We start from the raw sequence: 25,307 nt of genomic DNA, 5'->3' as shown, positions 1-25,307 counted from the left end.
CATAAACCAAACCCCACAAAACAAAACTAGTCTTTTATCTCATTGCTGTCAAAACATTACCTATTAATTTGCGTTCTCCCCCCTTTCTCTCTATCTAGTATCTACCCTCTTCACATCAACTCATTGATCATCATCATCTCCTCCACACTTGGAAGATTCGGCTAACTAGCTCCATATGATCTTCTAAAAGGTTTGTGTCTCTCTTATGTTAATTTATTTTCGTATTACTCCGTATAATCATTATTATTGTTATTAAAGTGAGATTCGTCGAATCGTCGTTTTAGTTACTTGAGCTCGATCGAAATAATCGAAACCACAACTTATGTTTGCTTTAATTTTCATCATAAACCAAAATGAATGGGAGATAAATTAACCATCTTAAACATTTGTTTCCTCATCCCTTTTTTAATTTTTAAAACTAGTTTGTGGCCCGGGCGTTGCTCCGGGTTTTACTTTTAGTGGGATTTACTTATTTTAAATATGTGCGTATATGGTGCTATTATCTGATTTCCATGCAAGATCAGTGGCCAATCAACAAACTTCCTTCCCATATCCGAAAATCAAAACAAAGTCGAGTTCTCTTCTTCATGATTAGTTGATTATTATACTCTTGGCAATGTTTCCCTCTTCACGCACTCATAATTACACTCCATTACCCTAATTTTTTATTTTTTAAGCTTAAGTTGAGAAGAGAAGAATTTTACATTTATAAGTTAAGTAATTAATTCCCTTTTGTTTGTTTTTTTTTCCTTTAGTTCATTATTATTTATTTTAAAAAGGTTGTATTTATTATTTAAATAGAAAGATATAACATCATTGTGGCTAGCTAAGATGGTAAGAATGGTAACTTTTAATTCAAGAGGTCTAGTGTTCAATCCTTGCTACATGCATTTTGGTTGTTAACTACATGTCATGATACTTAGTAGTTGTGATGTGGCGTAATAAGAAGGGATCTACGTGGCACATATACTTTCTTATAAACGCCTTTTAATATATTAGTATATAGATATACTTCGTATATGTGCACGGCTTGCACCAAATAAATACGGAGGACTCCCTCCGTATTTATTTAAGAGATATACTTAGTCGAGCACGGGTATTAAGAAAAAGAATTGAATGAAATAAAGTGGGGTTGGGTAGATATTTTAATAAGTAAAACAACTGGGGGTCATGTCATTTTAGGGGATTGGGGGTGGGGATGAGATGTAGATAGATTATTTAATTAGATGGCGGGGTTGATAAGTTACTAAAAATGACAAGTGTATCTCTTAAATAAATACGGCCGAAAAAAGCAAGTGTATCCTAATACAGAGGAAGTACTATTTATTTATTAAGATTCCTCTTTGGTGATTCTGAATATATTTTTAAATAATTATTATCACCTCATTAATTAATACACTCTTCGATCTCAAAAAACATTTTTGTAACGACATTGTTTAGTTCTTTGTTTTGTTCACTTTGTTTAATTATTTGGCGGGAAAAGTTGTGATTTGGAGGGTTTCAATTTGTCATTCATTTTTTTGTAATACAAACATTTCTTAGATCGCTTTTACATGGGTAAGATAAGAACTTACATTAAAAAAAGATATACTCCGATATAATTTATCTTAAGATGTGAGAAATTGAGCAACTCGGTTCCCAATTATAAACAATGTTAATTTCTTTTATTGTGAATACGTCTCAAGAGCAATTCAAATTACAAATAGGAAGAGTGGAGATTCGAACTTGTGACGTGTGGTATACATATCTTTTTTCTTAACTACTCGACAAAGACATAATTGGTATAAATGATATAATGTGGATAAATTTCTATGTAAATTTAAATTGGAAAATAATATTCATTCACGTGGTAATGGACTAATGGTAGTTTACTTAAAATTATTATTTTTTTGCTCATAGATTTTCATTTATCGTCATTATCTTTTGGGAAGTAGTATTAGTGAAAATGCAAATCTATAGAAAAAACAACAAGTATTAGTTTGCAGAGTAGTTTGATTTGATTAGTGGTGGTTGTTGGTCATTTTTGTTACGGAGTAAAAAAAACAGAGTACTACTGGAGTAGTTGGTGATAATCTAGTGCTAGATTTCATCCACGTATAACGTATTTTGGACACAGTTTGTTGCATTGTCAAGTCATTTATTACTAATTGCCAAACTAAATTTGTGAATGTTATTGTACGGTGCTAGTTTTGGAGTAGAATTGAACTCGGTGGCTCCCGCTCTACAATAAACAATTTTGTTCATACTTCTCTCTCTTTTTTCCATTTCTCATTGGTCGTTTATTGATACATCATTAATTCATTATCAATCTGTTATAGACTTATAGACAGTAAGTCTGCAACCCACTTTAAAGTTTAACGAACCATTTTATAATGAATTGTGAGCGTTTAATAACCTAGTTCAATTTTAACCTACACAGTCTGCACCAACCTAATCAGGAGGAAGTAAAAACACATATCTGATATGTGTGTCCAAATACATATCAGAACATAAGACAAAATAGGAAAAAGGACAAAAAAAAAATTAAATGGTACTTTTCTAAACACAAATGGTACTTTTTTTTACAGAATGGTATTAGAATGGTACTTTTTTACATGAATGGTACTTTCTTTTTTGTCTTTTAGCTATTTGTCTTTTAGTTGATATGTGTTTGTTGTTGCATGCCCGATATCCGCCTCGACGCACTCACCTAATCAGACTTGTCCAATAATCAAGTCTACGTTATGTGATCCACCTCAGGTCCCCACAAATTACAGGAATCAAGCAAAGACATGGTAGATTTGTAGAAGTGTAGAACACGTGAGAAGTTGTTTAGACTTTTTGCTTGAACATACACCGCCACCTTTGCATCAACTATTTGTACGCAAATTTTTATTTAAAGGAGGTGTACAATAAATAATGTACATCAGAATTAAAGTTAACACAAAATGTTTTAAAGTTATTTGATATAGTGTAAAAGTTATCTAAAAATATTCACTCCGTCCCATATTAGTTGTTACACTCTCTTTTTTCGTCTGTCTCAAATTAGTTGTTACACTTCTAAATTAGGAATGACCCCATAATTATTATATCGTCTCTTTTCTCACTAAATATTTTTTGTCCCCACACCCTCTCTCATTCAATTAAAAAAAATACTCTACTAACTCTTACCACATCTACTTTTTCAATAAAATAATAATTGATAATCAAACAACCACTTATCACCTAAAACTTTGTGTAAAGGTGAGTATAACGACTATTCTGGAATAGAGGTAATATATATTTTTAAAAATTATGTATAAAGGTCAACATTGAAACTTTAAAATGTTTATCAATCAATTTTTTTCTCATAGTATAAAAGATAATCAAAATATATTACTCCGTAAAAGTTAAAAAAACAGAATATAAATTATTCGAACATATAACAAATTTATTGTACGCCTTATATTACAAAAAAATTTTCTATTTAGAAAAAAACAAAAAGCACAAGTCAAGTTCCTTGTCATATTGTCCAAACATCACCGGCGATAAAATATTGACCACGTCACTTTTCAATTCAATTATTCAAGACTTAATTGTCTACCTCATATTAATTAATCACTCGTTTAATCAAACTTTTTGCACATTATAAGTCTTTGTTATCCTTACATTTCCTCTCTCTTCTTACACCAAACCATTCGTCTATTCATAATTTAGTTTCTCAGTTTTCTTTCCGATTTTCTCTCTCTCAGCCTAGCACTTCAACGAGACAACAAGGTTTGTTTTTCTCCTTTTGTTACCAATTCTTTATCTACATTTGTTTTACAAATACTTGTCAAAAAAATAATACAAATACGAGTCTCGAGTCGGGCCTAATATGTTCATATCTTACCCGTAAACTGCTCTTAGTGGGTTTTGATTCGATAAGGAATTGAGTCAAGAGCCAGACTTTTGGGATAATGTAGTAAAAGATCACAACAAGTATGAAAATGTAAGATTCACTTAGTACTATATTTTTTTTCCAACCATATTAAATTACTTTATCCTATTTAATTATTTTTCTTTTAGAGCTTAATTGATTGTGAGTTTAGTCTGGGGATAATTTATAAATATAAGAAGAGTTTTTTTATAAATCTGTATAATAAAAAAATAATTAGTGGAAAATTGATATGATAGAATCTGAAGATTGAAGTTGAGTTCGAGGGATAAACTCACCCTAATTTTTAGACCAAACTAGGCCGAATTAAACTTGATTGTCATTAACTCTGTTTGTTACTCCATACGATGATATGAAGTGGAGTACCATTTTTAGCTTCATAGTACATGGAAGATCTTCACCATTTATATTTATTTCCTCCTCCCTTTTTCCACAGTTATTTTAATCTTTTTTATTTATTAAATTCTACCAAGTAGTTGAGTTGCAACCCGTAAATTAGGAAATTTAAAATATTTAATTTTTTTTTGCTCCCTCTTTGATTTATTTCCCTTAAAAATATTTTCTCTATTTTCGCTTCATGGTAATAATACTATTTGTATTATATAACCCAACTCATAAAGTCATGAGCGTGATAGTGTACACGTAATATGTTCTGGTACACTGAAATTGATTATTTTGATTACAATTCATTCACTTTACTTAATCTAATATTCTAATATACATATATAAAGGAGGCATATTTGCTGAATTATTAGAGCGCCACATAGGATTACTAATGGTTTCGGCCAATGAAAATAGGATTTCTTATTTATTTTTGAATTAAAATAATCAATTGCCACGTAGATAATTAATTAGGTGTCACGTAGATATTTTAATTAATTAATTACTAATATATACAACTCCATCAAAAATCAAACACTATAATAATTAAACAAATAAATCTAAAATCAAATTTATCCAAAATCAAACACTACACTAATCTAAAATAAAATAAATAAAATTCAATTTAAAATCAAACATTAATCCAATAGGCATATTTTCTGAATTGTTAGAGCGCCACATAGAATTACTAATGGTTTTGGCCAATGAAAAATAAGATTCATAATTTATTTTTGAATTAAAAAAAATCGATTGCCACGTATATAATTAATTAGTTGCCACATACGGAGTATATATTTTAATTAATTAATTAATTAATTACTAATATATACAAATCCATCTAAAATCAAGCACTCTAATAATTAAAAAATAAATCTAAAATAAAATTCATCCAAAATCAAACACTAATCTGAAATAAAATAAATAAAAGTCAATTTAAAATCAAATATTAATCCAATATTAGAGCGCCGCGTAGGAAATCTAATGGTTTCGGCCAATGAAAAATAAGATTTCAAAATTAATTTTGAATTAAAAAAAGTAGAGTTCCACGTAGATAAATAATTAAGTGCCACGTAGATATTTTTATTAATTAATTATTAATATTACGCATATACAATTTCATCCAAAAATCAACACTCTCATAATTAAAAAAAAAAGTCGAAAATAAAATTCAATGCAAAATCAAAAACTAATCTAATCTAATACGAAGTATATAAAATTGGTATATACGTACATAGGAGTTTTATTTAAACTTAACAATTTAATAGAATCCGTGCATCGCACGGGCTAAAATCTTGTTCTTATTGATTAGGTGCACTCGGATGCACCGTACACCTAAAGTATTTTTTATATATTTTAATGATTTCTATCGCATTTTCCCCTCTCATTTAAGGAGAAAAAGATACGAAAAGGTGCACCGTATACCCGGATATATATAATATGTTTTACGGAGTAGTTTTTTTTTTTTTTTGAGGGAAATATGTTCTAGTTAATTACTCATATTTGTATGATTTAGGTTGACTAGATTAGTCCTTTACTCTTTTTTTTTTGGCAACGAATAGATTAGTCATGGGTGAGGGACGGAGGTCGTTATCTACAGCTACATTTGTCCCACATGTTTTTGGTATTGCATATTTCATATTTGCATACATCATTTTTTTCGATTAATTATTTGGAAAAAAGAACCCACACCTTAAAAAAAACATTATACACCTTTTGGAGCAGAGGTTTTAATTTTGACCACATCTTTATTCACATAAAATTCCAATCAATTGTCTATTAATTACTCGTTAATCAAACATTTCCACATTCATAAATCTTCGCTCTCCTCCTCCACAAACACAATCATAAGTTATTATTTCTCAGCTTTCTACCGATTACTCCCTTTTCTGCTGTGCTTCAACAAGGTTTGTTCTGCCATTCCTCATTGATTCATGATTTACTTCATTTGATTCTTTGCTCAATTTTGATTCTTTATGTTCTTCCCTTGATTTAACTCTACTTTTTTTGGCGGGAAATTTTTTAATTGCTTTTCACCGATTTGAAGAGTCTATTGTAATGTTATTACTCTTTCAATCTCCTTTCTCCATTATTAATTCCGATATAGTTTCGTATTAGGGGAGCTTACAATAGTTAATCATAAGAAATTGAATTAGTTAACTTTATTTTTTCCTCTTTACTTTGTAAATGATACCGAGTAAAATTTAAGTTAATGTAACTTGTAAGTCAATTTCACCTAAGAGTTGTTGCCTCACCGAGTTGCTGGGGTTGTTAAAAACTTAAAACTCTCTTTGAAATTGAATTAAATTTGTTTGAATAGATTAGTCATGGGTGAGGTCATTATCTCTACAACTAGATTTCATCCACATGTATTTTGGACACTCTTAATTCCATATGCATACATCATTTTCATTCAATCATTTATTTATTGCTCAATTGCTCATCATTTATTTATTCAATCATGTACATGTACATGTACATGTACATGTACATGGTTTTGAATCTCCAGAAAAGGTGAAAGGTGGCTTTTCCTTTTTGCAATTATTTTCCCCCTTTTTATCTTTCTGCATTATTATGTAATCCTCTTGCTTTAAAATGATGATTTAAAGTGAGTACACATAAAAGCTTTTCATTTTTTCCAGCCTAATTCCCTAGATTTGTAGGGCACCCACCCCACAAAAAATCTCAAATTTAATAGAACAACACATGTTATAATTTTGTGCCAAAAAACAGCCTTGTTTAATGGTTAGCTTGTAGGACTTTTACTCCACTAGGTTGGCAAAATGCCTAAAAGTTGGTTCCCTTTTGTCTGATTGAACTTGGGTTTTTTTTTTTTTTTTTTTTTTAAATTTTAAATTTTATGTTAATTTATTTTTATGGTTGTTTATTTATTTGATTTTGCTCTTATTTGATTTTTAAATACTTTTCACAGGAAGTTGCAGTCAAACATTGATATGTGAGAAGTATATTAGGGAGTTAGCAACTTTGTGAAGGACATTAAAGATGTCTTGGATTGCTAATCTTTCATGTTCAAATCCTTCACCTTCCTCATTGTTACAATGGGTCAAATTCATATTTCTTTCTCCATGTCCTCAAAGAGTTCTGCTTATTTCTATTGATGGCATCTTCTTGGTTACCCTATTTGGTGTTTTTCTCTACAATTTCATCTATAAGGTTGTCTTGGGAAACCGTCAAGCCTCGAGCATTAGGAAGAACTCGGAAACTATGAACCGAGCTCGTCTTCAGACAAATGTTTTGTATAAACTATCCCTCATTGTAACAATTTTGTTAGCATGTATTTATTTACTGATTGCTATCTTAGCTTTTGGTAGTAAAACTCATGATTTTTCTTGGAAAGTTGTGGATGGAACATTTGGGATTGTTCAAGTGTTAACTTATGTTGCAATAGTGATCTTGATTGCTCATGAGAAGAGGTTTGAGGCAGCTAAGCACCCGTTCTTGGTTCGAGTATATTGGGTTGCTAGCTTCTTAATCTACACCTTGTTTGTTGCTTCGAGTTTGATCCGTTTAATTTCATACAATAAAGATGTTGGATTTGATTATTTAAGGTTGGGGGATATAGTGTCCTTTGTTTCTTTTGCTCTCGCGGTTGTACTTCTTGTGGTTGGGATAAGAGGTTCAACAGGCATAATGGTAGCAAGACATGAGGCATCATCACTAGACAATGGAACTTCACTAAGTGAACCACTTTTAGAGAAATCGGTTGTTAGTGGTTTTGCCAATGCTTCATTTATATCAAAGACCTTCTGGTTGTGGATGAACCCCTTACTTAGTAAGGGATACACAAAGCCTCTTACAGCAAATGATGTACCATCCCTTTCACCACAGCATAGAGCTGAGGTAATGTCAGACCTGTTTGAATCCAGGTATCCTAAGCCACATGAAAAGTGCCAGAACCCGGTTAGGACCACTCTTTTCAGGTGTTTTTGGAAGCAAGTTGCATTCACAGCTTTCTTAGCAGTAATTCGGGTTTGTGTCATGTATGTTGGTCCTGTACTAGTTCAGAGATTTGTTGACTTTACTTCGGGTGTAGGAAGTTCTCCGAATGAAGGGTATTACCTGGTCCTCATTCTTCTTGTTGCAAAGTTGATAGAGGTATTGACTTCACATCAATTCAACTTCAATTCTCAGAAGCTTGGGATGCTAATTCGTTCGACCCTCATCACTAATTTGTATAAGAAAGGGCTAAAGTTAACATGCTCGGCAAGGCAGAATCACGGTGTTGGACAAATCGTGAATTATATGGCTGTTGATGCTCAGCAACTGTCTGATATGATGCTGCAGCTTCATGCTGTTTGGTTGATGCCTCTGCAACTTTCTGTGGCATTAGCTCTTCTCTACAACTATCTCGGTTTAGCTACCATTACCGCATTTATTGGAATCCTTGGAGTTTTATTGTTTGTTTTCCTTGGTACAAGAAGGAACAATAGGTTTCAGTTCAATTTGATGAAGAATCGTGACTCTCGAATGAAAGCTACCAATGAGATGCTTAATTATATGCGAGTGATCAAGTTTCAAGCATGGGAAGAGCACTTCAATAAGAGAATCCAATCATTTCGGGATGCAGAGTATGGTTGGCTATCTAAGTTCCTGTATTCTATAGCAGGCAATATTGTGGTGATGTGGTCCACTCCTGTACTGATATCCAGCTTCACATTTGGCACTGCAATCCTTTTAGGGATCCCGCTTGATGCAGGGACAGTATTCACTACTACAACAATCTTTAAGATGTTGCAAGAGCCAATCAGGACTTTCCCTCAGTCTATGATTTCAATTTCACAGGCCATGATTTCCCTTAAAAGGCTTGATGATTTTATGATGAGTAGGGAATTGGTGGAAGAGGTGGTGGAGCGAATTGAGGGCTGCGACGGTGTGACTGCCGTACAGGTCGAAGATGGTGTCTTTAGTTGGGATGATGAAAGTGGAGAAGAGGCACTGAAAGATATAAATATAGACATAAAGAAAGGGCAGCTTGCTGCTATTGTTGGTACTGTTGGATCAGGAAAGTCATCTTTGCTTGCTTCGATCCTTGGTGAAATGCATAAAATCAAAGGAAAGGTATATTCTTTTTTCTTGTCTTATTATTTCCTCAAGCATTACATCCTTGTTAAGCACGCATTTGTTCTTTGAAGTGAGGTTTTGTATTGAATTTTTATTTATTTTACCTTTACGGTCTGAATAAAGCATTTCATATATGTAGTTACTTGGACAAAATACTTTGGAGGGGATATATGTGGTGGTATAAATGAATATAATTCACTCCTGCAGGCAAGAGTTTGTGGGACTACAGCTTATGTAGCACAAACGTCGTGGATACAAAACGGAACCATTGAGGAGAATATTGTGTTTGGTTTGCCTATGATCAGAGAGAAATATAGAGAAGTTTTGAGAGTTTGCTGCTTGGAAAAGGATATGGAAATGATGGAATTTGGGGATCAGACTGAGATTGGAGAACGTGGCATTAATCTCAGTGGTGGGCAGAAGCAACGGATACAACTTGCTAGAGCTGTCTATCAGGACTGTGATATTTATCTGCTTGATGATGTTTTCAGTGCTGTTGATGCTCATACTGGATCAGAAATATTTAAGGTTAGTGATATTTGACTTGAAAATGCTTCTTTTTCTTGAAGTCTGTATGTTTAATTAAAGGTATAAAAGGGTGTCTTTAGTATCATAGACTAGGAGTTGAGTTTTATAAAATTATGACACGACTTAAGCTAGTTGATCAAAATTTTAATAAAATAAATCAATAACTCTTAGATGACGGTCTTAAGCTGTGCGTGGTGATATGCATTAATTGGCTGCATACGCACTGCTACTGATTCTATTTTGAATGGGGAATCAGAGTTTGGTATAATCTTCTTTCCACTCAGCGTGGAACTAATACGTTAAGTCGTTAACACTAAACAGATGCAGGTTCTTAACTATGGTTCTGATATTTTCTGTTGATCCACTGCAGGAATGTGTAAGAGGAGCTCTAAAGAATAAAACAATAATACTTGTAACCCATCAAGTGGACTTTTTGCATAATGTTGACCTTATCATGGTGAGCCTTTTCCTTGCATCAAAATTTCAGGTTTCACAATGCATAAAGATGGTATGATTGTGACAAAGTTTGTTACCTGACCAGGTCATGAGAGATGGTATGATTGTGCAAGCAGGAAAATACGACAATCTTTTAGAAGCAGGCACAGATTTCAATGCACTTGTAGCTGCCCATGATACATCTATGGAACTTGTTGAAGCAGGCAATAACACGGAGCTTCCAGAAGATTCTCCACAGCAACAGAAATCTCCTAGAGAACCTACTCACAGCGAAGGTAATGGTGTGAGCAATTCATTGCAAAGATCTAAGTCAGATGCAACACAGAAATCAGAAAAGGGAGATGCTAAGCTCATAAAGGAGGAAGAAAGAGAAACTGGAAAAGTCAGTTTACGTGTATACAAGGATTACTGCACAGAGGCTTTTGGATGGTGGGGTGTAGTTATGGCTTTGATGTTGTCTTTGCTGTGGCAAGCCACTGTAATGGCTGGTGATTACTGGCTCGCTTATGAAACTTCTGCAAAACATGCCTCTATCTTCAACGCTTCTTTCTTTATCAGTATTTATTCTATGATCGCTATGGTTTCTGTTGTGTTAGTCCTTGCAAGATCCTTCTTTATCACATTGTTTGGGCTGAAGACTGCCCAGATTTTCTTCTCTCGTATTCTTCACAGTATTCTTCATGCTCCCATGTCATTTTTTGATACTACTCCTTCAGGAAGAATTTTAAGTCGGGTGAGCTTTTTCTTTTCTTTATCCTTCTTTTCTGTTTTCATACATTACTCAGTCATTTGTTGTTCAGATAGCTGAAGTGTCCTTACCATGTGTTTCATATTTCCGCTACCCCATCTGCGTAGTAGAGTCTTATTGACTACTGAATACTGATGGGAACTTCTCATTGCTTTCAGGCATCCAGCGATCAGACCAATGTTGACGTGTTTGTGCCTTTTGTTTTGAACCTTACAATTGCAATGTACATCACACTGCTTAGCATCATCATTATCACTTGCCAGTATGCTTGGCCAACTGTGTTCCTCTTGATTCCGCTAGGGTGGCTAAATTTATGGTACAGGGTAAGACTACTGGTCTCTCCTTTGTCCTCTGATTTTGTATTTTTGGAATCAAAAAATTTAGAACAGAGAATAATTAACAAAGCTTGATAAATTTGACCCTTCAGACATTAATTTCTTAAATATCTGTAGTCTTATAATGATGTGAAAGTCATCACCAATATGATCATTGGTTCATAGTTTTTTTAACAATGATGATATATAGTGACTGAAAATAATGGTTGAAAAAAAAACATTTTGCCTGAGGCTTTGAGAATAGTGATGTATAGCATTGTGTATTTCTTTTGATGAGAAAACAAACCAAAATCAATTTTCAACATTATATATTTTTATATTACGATTGTCTTACCTTAACAAAGCATGCTTGGCTGTCAAAAAAAAAAGAAAAACAAAGCATGCAGAAAAAAGAAAATTGCTTCTTCAGTTCTGACTATTGAGAACACTCCCACAGAAAATTCTACTAGCCTCATATCCTGTACTGAGAGATGTGTTTGTTTTGCAGGGATATTATCTTGCAACATCACGTGAATTAACTCGCCTTGATTCTATCACAAAAGCACCTGTGATCCATCACTTCTCAGAAAGCATTTCTGGCTTCATGACAATTCGTTGCTTCAGGAAGCAGGATAAATTTATTCAAGAAAATGTGAATCGGGTTAACGCAAACTTATGCATGGATTTTCACAACAATGGATCAAATGAATGGTTAGGTTTCCGTTTGGAACTGCTTGGGAGTTTGCTGCTGTGTTCATCAGCCCTATGTATGATCCTGTTGCCTAGCAGTATCATTCGACCAGGTATTTCTAATTCAGTAACACATTTTTCCACTTTTTCTCTTGGTGCACATCCTTAATTCCTTATTTATTGTTGATAGTGATAATACAAAACTGAACAGTAATTGTGTTTTGCAGAGAATGTTGGTTTGTCGCTATCGTATGGATTGTCCCTCAACTCTGTGCTGTTCTGGGCTATGTATACCAGCTGCTTTGTAGAAAATAGAATGGTTTCAGTTGAGAGAATAAAGCAGTTCACTGGAATCCAATCTGAAGCTGCATGGACTATCAAGGACCGCCTTCCTCCTCCAAATTGGCCAACCAAAGGCAACGTTGAGCTCAAGGACTTGCAGGTCAGCCTAGTTCACATGCTAAAAAATTTAAAAAGAATCTGTCTAATATTTCATACAGTTTGTAGCTTGATCTTTGATCTCTTCTTTCCTGTAATAGAGTATAACTTATGTTTCCAGGTCAGATATAGGTCCAACACCCCTCTTGTACTGAAGGGGATAACATTAAACATCCGAGGAGGAGAGAAAATAGGCATTGTTGGACGAACTGGGAGTGGAAAATCAACTCTTATTCAAGTGTTCTTTAGGCTTGTTGAGCCTTCAGCTGGGAAAATTATCATTGATGATATTGATATTTCAATGTTAGGTCTTCATGATCTTAGGTCTCGATTTGGTATTATTCCTCAAGAGCCTGTTCTCTTTGAAGGTACTGTACGGAGCAACATCGACCCCATTGGTCAATACTCAGAGGAGGAAATCTGGAAGGTAAAATCAACCAACTGAAAACTGCTAAAGAAATGTTCCATCAGAATCTTGCTTACTTTTTTAGTCTTCATATTTCACAGAGCCTTGAACGTTGCCAACTTAAAGATGTAGTGGCTTCCAAACCCGAAAAACTTGAAGCTCCTGGTATAATGCTGTTATTACACTCATATCCATAAAACTTTTTAATTAGTAGAAAATTTAAACTGTAAAGTTACTGATTTCATTTTTTCTGGGTCTTCAATAGTGGCTGATGATGGAGAAAACTGGAGTGTAGGGCAAAGACAACTTCTTTGTCTAGGTCGTGTGATGTTAAAGAAAAGCCGGCTTTTGTTTATGGATGAGGCAACTGCTTCTGTAGATTCTCAAACTGATGCAGTGATTCAAAGGATCATTAGGGAAGACTTTGCGGCTTGTACAATCATCAGCATTGCTCATAGGATACCCACAGTTATGGATTGTGATAGAGTTCTTGTTGTAGATGCAGGTATGAATACTAGGCTCTTTCACCAAAACAGTAACTTATTACAGTAGACTAACTTCTGCTCAAACTATATTTTATCTCTGTTTTTATATGAAAACATTATGTCTGACAGGAAAAGCAAAAGAATTTGATTCACCAGCAAGGTTGCTCGAGAGGCCATCACTTTTTGGAGCATTGGTACAAGAATATGCAAACCGGTCATCTGGTCTGTAGACTGTAGTCTCAGTCTGAAGTCTCTACTACAGCCATGCATATATCTTCGCTGTGAAGGCGAATCTTTCATCATCTGAAAATGAATGCTTAAAATTTTAAAATTCTGAGATGATGCTGTGTCACTGCATACAAGCAACAAGCAGCTGATGTTTTTGAGCTTCAAGGTCTTTTGATCAGTTTACTGCTGAGATAACTACTAATGATAAACATCTCACCAGGCCATTTTTGTACTGATGCTGCTTTTTTTGGGAATGGGGATAAAAAATACTAATTGTAAGGTAGTTTTGTATTAAAAACTCTACAATAAACAGCGTGTATTGTGTATTGTTATGTACTACTGATGTAATAAACAGCGTGTACCTACCGCTATGCACACAAATAGCATAATTCTTTATCTCCGTGAAAGAGATCAATATATTGTCTTTCGCGAAAACTTGCTTAAACAGACTAGCTGCATTTACTAATTTACTCCATAAGGCTATTAATTTTACAAAAAAAATAAAAAGCCTATGCCACCACTGTCTATGAATTTTTTGTGTAAAGTTGATATGAAGATAAAATGAATATGTTCATATAGCTACATATATATATGCAGGGAGAAAATCAGAATAGTCTCTGCTTCAAGGAATTTGCAGAAGTTAGCTAAAAATAGAAATTAAAAAAACCCTGGCCCGAAACAACTTAACATGTTTGGACTGAAAATCAGAACCCGGATGAGCTATTGGCATACTCTTGAGCCAATGCTCCAAAGAGCGATGGCCTTGCAACTTGCAAGTAAGTGTGACGGGGAAGATCTAGGTCTATTGAGACCCATCCCAGTTCAAGACAGGGCCCAGGCCCGGCCAAGCTCATGGGTTGTCATGCTGGGCCGTTACGCCTAAGCCTAATTTTACTAAATTTAGCGTGCTTTGTCGTGCCGGGTCGAGTCTTATCGTACTTTTTCCAAAAAATATCGGCCCACGGCCCGTGACTTTATGCTCGTGTCGGACCGTGCTTTTTTCGTGCCTGTGCCGAATCGGGCTTTTTCGTACCGGATCGGGTAGGGCCGGCCCACCCCACATCCATCTTTACAAGTAAGTGTGACGGGAAGATCCAGGTCTGTTGAATATTGAGATCCATTCCACTTTTAATCTGCACCGACTTAAACCCGGCCAATAACCAAGTCTATTGAGACCCACCCTACGTCCCCACCCATTCTAGGAATGAAGCAAAATCATGATAGAAGTGTAGAACACTGGAAACGTGAGGTGTTGTTTAGACTTTTCTTTAGTAAAAACAAGATCAGTTTCCCTCTCATCATTGTCCAAACATCACCGGTGGCGCTAAATCTTCTCTGTCTTCTTTCTTTTCATAATTTAATTTTACTCATTCACTCTCTCTTTCTGCCCAGAACTAGCTTCTAAAAGGTTTGTTTTCTTTTTTAAACTTTTGTCATTAATTCTTTATGTATCTATATAAGTATTTGTTTTTGGTCGATTACATGTACGAGTCTCGAGCAGGGGCTAACATAGTCATATCTTAGATTATAATTTTTTTACGGTTAGATTAGATATTAGGTATTTGGATCCTCTAGAGTTATAAAATAACTCTACAAGGTAGATTTTGATCATATCAACCGTTGAATGAAAAATCAATGGTTTAAATATTATCTTTCCAAAAGTTCCCCTATTTTTTCTGATCAATATGAGCCATTGACTTTAAAATGTAGGGTGTTATTAAAACTCTAGAGGATCCGGACTCAGATATTAGATACACTACTACTTTACTAGTGCTTATAAAGTGTGTTTTCTTCCATTTATAGACCTTAAATTAGATAATTCCGAGTTAATCTTGTTGTTTGGTAAAACTTACTATTTAAATGGTAATTTCGTAAATATTTCAGTGGAAACTCATTGATTGTACTACTCCTATAATATTTGCCTTTGAATCTTTGATGCATGGCGGTATGTTTGTAATTCTTGATTGAATAATAATAGGTGTTAGTTGACAACATATTTTATTTGTATTACCAAAATGCTATATTGATTATTTGTAGTTGATTGTTTTAGGGGAAAAAAAGTGCCCAACAAAATATAATCTCTATATATCCGATTATTTTAGATATTAAACAACCAACAGTTTACCAACTTATTAACCAAACTCTTTTATATAAGCAGTTAATTCAACCACTTAGTCTAATCAGCTAATACAAACCGCTTCTAGCAAAAAATAAAAAAATGTTAAACTTTAAGTGGCTTGTGTCCATATGAACACAATTACACAAGTGATCCAAATGCAACATCTTTAGTACCAATACGAAATATGTCGATACCAAAAACAAAAATGACATAAAATGACTTAATTTGCATTGGTACTGGAGTACTGGCATATAAGCCACTTGTGGTCAAGACTTCTCCAAAAACCAATTACTCCCTCCGTCCCAGATTAGTTGTTACACTTCTAAATTAAGAACGATCCCACAATTATTATATTATCTCTCTCTTCCCACTAAATTTTTTTTGGTCCCACACTCTCTCTCATTCAAATAAAAAAATACCCCACTAACTCTTATCACATTTACTTTTTCAATAAAATAACAATTGATAACCACACTACTGCTTATCACATTAAACTGTGTGCCTAAGAGAGTATAACAACTATTTTGGGACGGAAAGAGTAATAAAATCGGCAGTTGACGATATTACCCATGTTATGAGAATGAACGACTCATATATCCCAGAAACCCATTTCTGCTACCCACCGTCACTTTCTCTTCACTCTTTTTCTCTCTTACGAACACAAACTCTACAGAAATGGCCCAACTCCGTCACTCCGTTCCTTCTTTCCTCAAATCTCATACACTTTATCTCACATTTCAAAACTCATCATCTGAAATAAAATAAAATAAAAAAAAAACTGGAAAATGCATCTCCATTGGCACAGCGACGAGCAGAGATCACCTCCCCCTCTTTGGTCCTCCGGGATTGCACCGTGGACGAGATATGGGCCATATGGCAGTGGTCCGATCAATTGTCGGTACTGATTTATCCTCTTATTTTCCAATTTCGTTTTTTTGGGTACTCAATTCAATTGGGTTTATGTCAGAAACTCAATTCAGTTAGGGAATGAAGTTGTGAAATGTATGATAGGGGTTAGAAATAGTAGAATTTTGCAAGTTGGTAGTGATAAAAGGCTATCGTGCAAATTAAACATTCCATATTATATTAGAAAATGTAGAACAATAAATGGGCCAAACAGTTTACGTTTCTTAGAATTACTCCTATAATTGTGTGGCCAAACCGATTATAGAGCATGTAACATGTTCTGGTACTTTGAAATTGATTATTTTGATTACCATTCATTCAATTCAATTCACATTGCGAGTTTGGTAAATGTGAATGAATTTGTATGTAAATTTCTAAGGAAAATCAATGTTAATTTCCGTGGTAATGCTAGTTCACTCAAAGTTATCTATTTTTTCTTTATAAATTTTCATTACCATTTTGGGAGTGGATTTGGGCGGGAATGTAAATTTATGAGAAAAACACCAAGTTTGAGGTAAGGTTTAAATGTTTAATTGCCATGGACATTGTGAAGTTATTTTTCTTGCCAAATAACATTAGATTTATTCCCACTTCATTACCGGCTACCAAACGGGCTTAATTCTTTGATCATTTTGGATTCTTTGTTTTCTTCGTTGATTCAACTCTTTTTTTGGCGGGAAAGTTGTTAATTGCTATTAACCAATTTGAAGAGTTCACTGCTATGTAGTTACTCTTTTGTTCTCCTTTCTTTATTACATTCATCAGTTGGTTATCTTTTTATTTTCTTCTTAAAGGAGGGTACGATAAAGTTCTGTGGAGACGAACTTTGATGACTAGTTAATTTACCCTTCATATGGAGTCATCGTATTAAGTTATGACTCGTAGAGGTTACGAATTGATATTCATACTGTCATACATGTTCTCGTAATAAGTTTATGTAATAGGCTGTCTTAAAAGAAAAAGATAATGTATGTTGTAAGTCCGTTTCACCTTAGAATTGTTGGTAAACTCTCCGCTATCCTATGTTCAAACTTCTAATGCTAACAACCTCCATCCTTGATTCTTATTGTTAATTTACTCATATTTGTTTGATTTAGGTTGAATAGATTAGTCATGGGTGAGGGACTGAGGTCATTATCTACAGGCTACAGCCTTGTTTGATGGTTAGCTTGTAGGACTTTTACTCCACTAAGTTGGCAAAATGCCTAAAAGCTGTGGTACCCTTTTGCCTGATTGTACTTGGGTTTCTTTTCATTTTTCAAAATTTTATGCTAATTTATCTTTATGGTCATTAAGTTATTTGATTTTGCTCTTAATTATTTTTTAAATATTTTTCACAGGAAGTTGAAGTCAAACATTATATGTGAAAAGTATAGGGAGTTAGCAACTTTGGGAAGGACATTAAAGATGTCTTCCAATGTGAGAAGTATAGGAAGTTGAAGACAAATGTTTGGTATAAATTATCCCTCATGGTAACAAAATTGTTAGCATTTCTTAATTTACTAATTGCTATCTTAGCTTTTGGTAGTACCTCATGACTTTTCTTGGAAATTTGTGGATGGAACATTTGGGATTGTTCAAGTGTTAACTTATGTTGCAATAGTGATCTTGATTGCTCATGAGAAGAGGTTTGAGGCAGCTAAGCACCCATTCTTGGTTCGAGTATATTGGGTTGCTAGCTTCTTAATCTACACCTTGTTTGTTGCTTCGAGTTTAACCCGTTTAATTTCATGCAACGAAGACGTTGGATTTGATTATTTAAGGTTGGGGGATATAGTGTCCTTTGTTTCTTTTGCTCTTGCATTTGTACTTCTTGTGGTTTGGATTAGAGGATCAACCGATCAACGGGCATAATGGTAGGAAGACATGAGGCATCATCACTAGATAATGGAACTTCACTAAGTGAACCACTTTTAGAGAAATCAATTGTTACTGGTTTTGCCAATGCTTCATTTTTATCAAGGACCTTCTGGTTGTGGATGAACCCCTTACTTAGTAAAGGATACACAAAGCCTCTTACAGCAAATGATGTACCATCCCTTTCACCACAGCATAGAGCTGAGATAATGTCAGACCTCTTTGAATCCAAGTATCCCAAGCCACATGAGAAGTGCCAGAACCCGGTAAGGACCACCCTTTTCAGGTGTTTCTGGAAGCAAGTTGCATTCACAGCCTTCTTAGCAGTAATTCGGGTTTGTGTCATGTATGTTGGTCCTGTTCTAGTTCAGAAATTTGTTGATTTTACTTCGGGTCTGGGAAGCTCTCCTTACGAAGGGTATTACCTAGTCCTCATTCTTCTTGTTGCAAAGTTGATAGAGGTATTGACTTCACATCAATTCAACTTCCATTCTAAGAATCTTGGGATGCTAATTCGTTCAACCCTCATCACCAATTTGTATAAGAAAGGGCTAAAGTTAACATGCTCGGCAAGGCAGAATCATGGAGTTGGAAAAATCGTGAATTATATGGCCGTTGATGCTCAGCAACTCTCTGATATGATGTTGCAGCTTCATGCTGTTTGGTTGATGCCTCTGCAACTTTCTGTGGCATTAGCTCTTCTCTACAACTATCTCGGCTTAGCTACGATCACCGCTGTTATTGGAATACTTGGAGTTTTATTGTTTATTTTCCTTGGTACAAAGAGGAACAATAGGTTTCAGTTATATTTGATGAAGAATCGTGACTCCCGAATGAAGGCTACCAACGAGATGCTTAATTATATGCGAGTGATCAAGTTTCAAGCATGGGAGGAGCACTTCAACAAGAGGATCAAATCATATCGGGATACAGAGTATGGTTGGCTAGCTAAGTTCCTTTATTCTACAGCAGGGAATATTGTGGTGATGTGGTCCACACCTGTATTGATATCCAGCCTCACATTTGGCACCGCAATCCTTTTGGGGATCCCGCTTGATGCAGGGAAAGTATTTACTACTACAACAATCTTTAAGATGTTGCAACAGCCGATCAGGAATTTCCCCCAGTCTATGCTTTCAATTTCACAGGCCATGATTTCCCTTAAAAGGCTTGATGATTTTATGATGAGTAGGGAATTGGTGGAAGAGGGGGTGGAGCGAATTGAGGGCTGCGACGGTGTGACTGCTGTACAGGTTAAAGATGGTGTCTTTAGCTGGGATGATGAAGGTGGAGATGAGGCACTGAAAGATATAAATGTAGACATAAAGAAAGGGCAGCTTGCTGCTATTGTTGGTACTGTTGGATCAGGAAAGTCATCTTTGCTTGCTTCGATCCTTGGTGAAATGCACAAAATAAAAGGAAAGGTATGTTCTTTTTTCTTGTCTTATTGTTTTCCCAAACATTACGCCCTTGTTAAGCATGTATGTGTTCTTTGAAGTGAGGTTTTTTTTATCTTAATTTTTTTTAATTTTACCTTCAACGGTCTGAATAAAGCATTTCTTATATGTTACTTGGACAAAATGCTTTGGAGAGCATATATGTGGTGGTACAAATGAATATATTGCATTCCTGCAGGCAAGAGTTTGTGGGACTACAGCTTACGTAGCACAGACATCGTGGATACAGAACGGAACCATTGAGGAGAATATCGTGTTTGGTTTGCCAATGATTAGAGAGAAGTACGGAGAAGTTTTGAGAGTTTGTTGCTTAGAAAAGGATATGGAGATGATGGAATTTGGGGATCAGACTGAGATTGGAGAACGTGGCATTAATCTCAGTGGTGGGCAGAAGCAAAGGATACAACTTGCTAGAGCTGTCTATCAGGACTGTGATATTTATCTGCTTGATGATGTTTTCAGTGCTGTTGATGCTCATACTGGATCAGAAATATTTAAGGTTAGTGATATTTGATTTGAAAATATTTCTTTTCCTTGAAGTGTGTATATTTAAAGAGTACAAAAGGGTGTCTTTAGTGTCCTGGATTAAGAGTTGAGTTTTTGAAAAGTGTTATACGACTGACACCATTCACCAGCATTAGCTAGAGGAGATTTCAAATGTCAATGGTTTGTTGTGGACATAACTGTAAGTGTTTATCTTCACCATGTGCTCCGTAAATTTGAAACACATGCTAACTAGACAATGGATATTGTCAATAAACTACGGGACCTTAGGCATAACCTGTAGAAGATTTTGTAATTTATTTTTGTGTAACTCGTGCAAATTTTTATTTGAAGCGATCAAATTTAACAAAGATTACATCAATGGAGGGATTGACATCCCTAATTTCCTAAAACCCTGAACCCTGATTGTGTATTAAAGAAATAAAGAAGCTCTCACTATGGGAAGGGTTTTTTCATGATTCCATATTTTTGGTAAAAGCTTGACTTGGTTAAAAAGTCTGTGGACCAGTCACGAAAATACGGAATACCATTCAACTTTATGGACTATAATTTTTGTTAATGGGGAATCACAGTTTTTTGTATTCTGCTAACTCTCAACATGGATTGTTTACATATCAAAATTCCTTTTGAGTTGAAACTCGAGGAATTGAACAAATACGTAAACACTTAACAGATGCAGGCCCTTCCCTACGGTTCTGATCATTTCTGTTGATTCACTACCGCAGGAATGTGTAAGAGGATCTCTGAAGAATAAAACCATTATACTAGTGACTCATCAAGTGGACTTTTTGCATAATGTTGACCTTATCATGGTGAGCCATTCCTAGCATCAAAATTTCAGGTTCCACAATGCATAAAGATGGTATGATTGTGACAAAGTTTGTTGCCTGACCAGGTCATGAGAGATGGTATGATTGTGCAAGCAGGAAAATACGACAATCTTTTAGAAGCAGGCACAGATTTCAATGCACTTGTAGCTGCCCATGATACATCTATGGAACTTGTTGAAGCAGGCAGTAACACGGAGCTTCCAGAAGATTCTCCGCAACAACAGAAATCTCCTAGAGCAGCTACTCACAGCGAAGGTAATGGTGTGAGCAATTCATTGCAAAGATCTAAGTCAGATGCAACACAGAAATCAGAAAAGGGAGATGCTAAGCTCATAAAGGAGGAAGAAAGAGAAACTGGGAAAGTCAGTTTACGTGTGTACAAGGATTACTGCACTGAGGCTTTTGGATGGTGGGGTGTAGTTGCGGCTTTGATGTTGTCTTTGTTGTGGCAAGCAACTCTAATGGCTGGTGATTACTGGCTGGCTTATGAAACTTCTGCAAAGCATGCCTCTTTCTTCAACGCTTCTTTCTTTATCAGTATCTATTCTATTATTGCTATGCTTTCTTTTGTGTTAGTCCTTGCAAGCTCCTTCTTTATCACTTTGTTCGGGCTGAAGACGGCCCAGATTTTCTTCTCTCGAATTCTCCACAGTATTCTTCATGCTCCCATATCATTTTTTGATACTACTCCTTCAGGAAGAATTCTAAGTCGGGTGAGCTTTTTTTTATCCTTCTTTTCTGTTGTTATACATTACTCATTACTCATTGCTGAAATGTCCTTACTTTTGGTTTCATATTTCCGCTACCCAGCTGCCTAGTAGAGTAATACTGATTACTGATGGGAACTTCTAATTGCTTTCAGGCATCCAGCGATCAGACCAATGTCGACGTGTTTGTACCTTCTGTTTTGAACCATACAATTTCATTTTACATCACACTGCTTAGCATCATCATTATCACTTGCCAGTATGCTTGGCCAACTGTGTTCCTCTTGATTCCTCTAGGATGGCTGAATTTGTGGTACAGGGTAAGAGCACTGGCCTCTCCTTTGTCCTCTAGAAAATAACCAAATAAGGTTTTAACTCGTGTTTGACTTTGTTGGCCAAAGCTTGCTAACTTTGACCCTTCAGACATTAATTTACCCAAATACCTGTTGTCTTATAAATATGTGAAAAAATCATCACTAATAATGGTTGGAAGACCAAAATTTAGCTTGAGTTTTTGTATTTCTTTTGATGACAACAAATTAAAATCAATTTCCAAAGCATAATTAAAATGTTCTTAACCCCTTCCTATTCTCATGTATTGCCTTAGTAAAGCATGCAGGAGAAGGGAAACTTGCGCTTTTATGATTAACTTGATGAAATCAGTTATGACTTAGGCTCCGTTTGTTTCAACGGATAACATTTTCAAAGGAAAATGATTTTCCATGGAAAACAATTTTCAAGGGAAAACATCAAAGGAAAATAGTTTTCCTTTGTTTGTTTCCTTACAAGAAAAATTATGAAGAAAAAGAAAATATGGCATTAGAGTGGGAAGAGAGGGAGAAAAGGAAATGTAAGGGATTAGAGTGGAAAATATGGCGTTCCTTCTTTTCAAAAGGGAAGTTGGTTTTCCTCTAGAGAAAGTTGTTTTCCACCCTTAACAAAACAAACAAAGGAAAATAGGAAAATCATTTTACGGAAAAGTGTTTTCCGTCAAAACAAAAGGAGCGTTATTGAGAACATTTTATCATTCTTAAAATTCTACTATCCTTATATACTGTATTGAGATATGTGTTTGTTTTGCAGGGATATTATCTTGCAATATCACGCGAGTTAACTCGCCTTGATTCAATCACAAAAGCACCTGTGATCCATCACTTCTCAGAAAGCATTTCTGGCTTCATGACAATTCGTTGCTTCAGGAAGCAGGATAAATTTATTCAAGAAAATGTGAATCGGGTGGACGCAAACTTGTGCATGGATTTTCACAACAATGGATCAAATGAATGGCTAGGTTTCCGTATGGAACTGCTCGGGAGTTTGCTCCTGTGTTCATCAGCCCTATGTATGATCCTGTTGCCTAGCAGTATCATCAGACCAGGTTACTCTTAATTCAGTAATATTTTACCTATCGTTGACTGGGATAATATAAAGCTGAACAGTCATTGTGTTATGCAGAGAATGTTGGTTTGTCTTTATCATATGGACTGTCCCTCAACCAGGTGGTGTTCTGGGCTATGTATACCAGCTGCTTTGTAGAAAATAGAATGGTTTCAGTAGAGAGAATTAAGCAGTTCACCCGAATTCAATCAGAAGCTGCATGGACTATCAAGGATCGCCGTCCTCCCCCAAATTGGCCAACCCAAGGCAACGTTGAGCTCAAGGACTTGCAGGTCAGCTTAGTTCACATGCTAAACAAATAAAAAATAAGTCTAGTATTTCACGCGTCTCTTATTTTGTATCTTCAAGATACATACAGTTTGTAGCTTTGATCTTGATGATCTCTTCTTTCCTGTAATAGAGTATAACTTATGTTTGCAGGTCAGATATAGGTCCAACACTCCTCTTGTACTGAAGGGAATAACATTAAACATTCGGGGAGGAGAGAAAGTAGGCATTGTTGGGCGAACTGGGAGTGGAAAATCAACTCTTATTCAAGTATTCTTTAGGCTTGTTGAGCCTTCAGCTGGGAAAATTATCATCGATGATATTGACATTTCAATGTTAGGTCTCCATGATCTTAGGTCTCGATTTGGTATAATTCCTCAAGAGCCTGTTCTCTTTGAAGGAACTGTGCGGAGCAACATCGACCCCATTGGCCAATACTCAGAGGAGGAAATCTGGAAGGTAAAATCAACCAACTGAAAAGTGCTAAAGAAATGTTCCATCAGAATCTTGCTGACTTTTTAGTCTTCATATTTGACAGAGCCTTGAACGTTGCCAACTTAAAGATGTGGTGGCTTCCAAACCCAAAAAACTTGAAGCTCCTGGTATAATGCTTTTATTACATTCATACTCATAAATCACAAGTCTTTTTAATTGGTAGGGGAAGTTACTGATTTCATTTTCTGGTTCCAATGCAATAGTGACTGATGATGGAGAAAACTGGAGTGTAGGGCAAAGACAACTTCTTTGCCTAGGTCGTGTGATGTTGAAGAAAAGCCGGCTTTTGTTTATGGATGAGGCAACTGCTTCTGTAGATTCTCAAACTGATGCGGTCATTCAAAGGGTCATTAGGGAAGACTTTGTGGCTTGTACAATCATTAGCATTGCTCACAGGATACCAACAGTTATGGATTGTGATAGAGTTCTTGTTGTTGATGCAGGTATGAATACTAGGTTCCTTATTCCTTAACCAAAACAGTAACTTGTTACAGTAAAATAACTTCTGCTGATCTGCTCAAAGGCCTCAAACTATATTCTAACTCTATATTATTGTTAAAAAATTTATGTCCGACAGGAAAAGCAAAAGAATTCGATTCACCAGCAAGGTTGCTCGAGAAGCCATCACTTTTTGGAGCATTGGTACAAGAATACGCAAACCGCTCATCTGGTCTGTAGACTGTAGCCTCAGTCTGAAGTCTTTACTACAGCCATGTATCTTCGTTCTGAAAATGAATGCTTTATAATTCTGAGATGACCGCTGCGTACAACCAACAAGCAGCTGAGCTGATGTTTTTGAGCTTCAAGGTCGTTCGATCAGTTACTGCTGAGATAGCTACTAATGATAAACATCTCACTAGGCCATTTTTGGAATGGGATAAAAAATACATGTTATAGCGTAGATTTGTATTAGAAATTTTACAGTAAATGACGCGTATTGCTATGTACTACTAATGTAGTAAATGTCATAGACCGTTATGCACCAGTAATAACATAATTTTTTATCTCATTGGAAGATATCAATATATTAAGTCTTTCGTGAAACCTTGCTTAAACTGTTTAGCTCCATTTACTGATTTACTCCATGAAGCTTTTCATCAAAAAATAAGCCTATGCCCT

The 25,307-nt window shown here is 35.3% G+C and overlaps 2 protein-coding genes across 5 annotated transcripts; both read left to right on the top strand.

Moving 5' to 3' along the window:
• LOC110788600 (ABC transporter C family member 14) lies at nt 1-14,083 on the top strand. Of its 3 annotated transcripts, none has more exons than XM_021993217.2 (12): nt 1-190; nt 7,206-9,352; nt 9,563-9,883; nt 10,254-10,340; nt 10,425-11,072; nt 11,246-11,410; nt 11,910-12,204; nt 12,319-12,533; nt 12,651-12,956; nt 13,037-13,100; nt 13,201-13,440; nt 13,550-14,083. In XM_021993217.2, exons 2-12 carry the CDS (start codon nt 7,277-7,279, stop codon nt 13,648-13,650), a joined length of 4,518 nt encoding a protein of 1,505 aa, XP_021848909.1. In that variant the 5' UTR covers nt 1-190; nt 7,206-7,276; the 3' UTR covers nt 13,651-14,083. The 3 variants fall into 3 exon arrangements, with proteins under 3 accessions (XP_021848909.1, XP_021848908.1, XP_021848910.1); XM_021993216.2 differs by lacking the exon at nt 1-190 and adding an exon at nt 3,578-3,735; XM_021993218.2 differs by lacking the exon at nt 1-190 and adding an exon at nt 5,989-6,180.
• An 817-nt stretch (nt 14,084-14,900) lies between these two features.
• Nucleotides 14,901-25,232, top strand: LOC110788601 (ABC transporter C family member 14). Of its 2 annotated transcripts, none has more exons than XM_056833186.1 (12): nt 14,901-15,056; nt 18,014-19,954; nt 20,166-20,486; nt 21,217-21,303; nt 21,387-22,034; nt 22,184-22,348; nt 23,112-23,406; nt 23,484-23,698; nt 23,847-24,152; nt 24,232-24,295; nt 24,392-24,631; nt 24,766-25,232. In XM_056833186.1, exons 2-12 carry the CDS (start codon nt 18,527-18,529, stop codon nt 24,864-24,866), a joined length of 3,870 nt encoding a protein of 1,289 aa, XP_056689164.1. In that variant the 5' UTR covers nt 14,901-15,056; nt 18,014-18,526; the 3' UTR covers nt 24,867-25,232. The 2 variants fall into 2 exon arrangements, with proteins under 2 accessions (XP_056689164.1, XP_021848912.1); XM_021993220.2 differs by lacking the exon at nt 14,901-15,056 and adding an exon at nt 16,363-16,665.
• The last annotated feature ends 75 nt before the right edge of the window (nt 25,233-25,307 follow it).

The sequence above is a fragment of the Spinacia oleracea genome, chromosome 6 (genome assembly GCF_020520425.1).
Source record: "Spinacia oleracea cultivar Varoflay chromosome 6, BTI_SOV_V1, whole genome shotgun sequence".
NCBI classification, from domain to species: Eukaryota; Viridiplantae; Streptophyta; class Magnoliopsida; order Caryophyllales; family Amaranthaceae; genus Spinacia; species Spinacia oleracea.
The sequence above is the reverse complement of the archived record's forward strand: the minus strand, read 5'-3'. Positions and strand labels throughout refer to the sequence as shown.

Excerpts from the sequence above, each read along its gene's own strand:
- LOC110788601 (XM_056833186.1), top strand. The coding sequence starts at position 18,527 with ATGGTAGGAAGACATGAGGCATCATCACTAGATAATGGAACTTCACTA. Across the intron at positions 19,955-20,165 it reads TGCACAAAATAAAAGGAAAG|GCAAGAGTTTGTGGGACTAC; the intron begins GTATGTTCTTTT and ends GCATTCCTGCAG. Across the intron at positions 22,349-23,111 it reads GGCTGAATTTGTGGTACAGG|GGATATTATCTTGCAATATC; the intron begins GTAAGAGCACTG and ends TTTGTTTTGCAG.
- LOC110788600 (XM_021993217.2), top strand. The coding sequence starts at position 7,277 with ATGTCTTGGATTGCTAATCTTTCATGTTCAAATCCTTCACCTTCCTCA. Across the intron at positions 12,534-12,650 it reads TTGAGCTCAAGGACTTGCAG|GTCAGATATAGGTCCAACAC; the intron begins GTCAGCCTAGTT and ends TTATGTTTCCAG. Across the intron at positions 13,441-13,549 it reads AGTTCTTGTTGTAGATGCAG|GAAAAGCAAAAGAATTTGAT; the intron begins GTATGAATACTA and ends TATGTCTGACAG.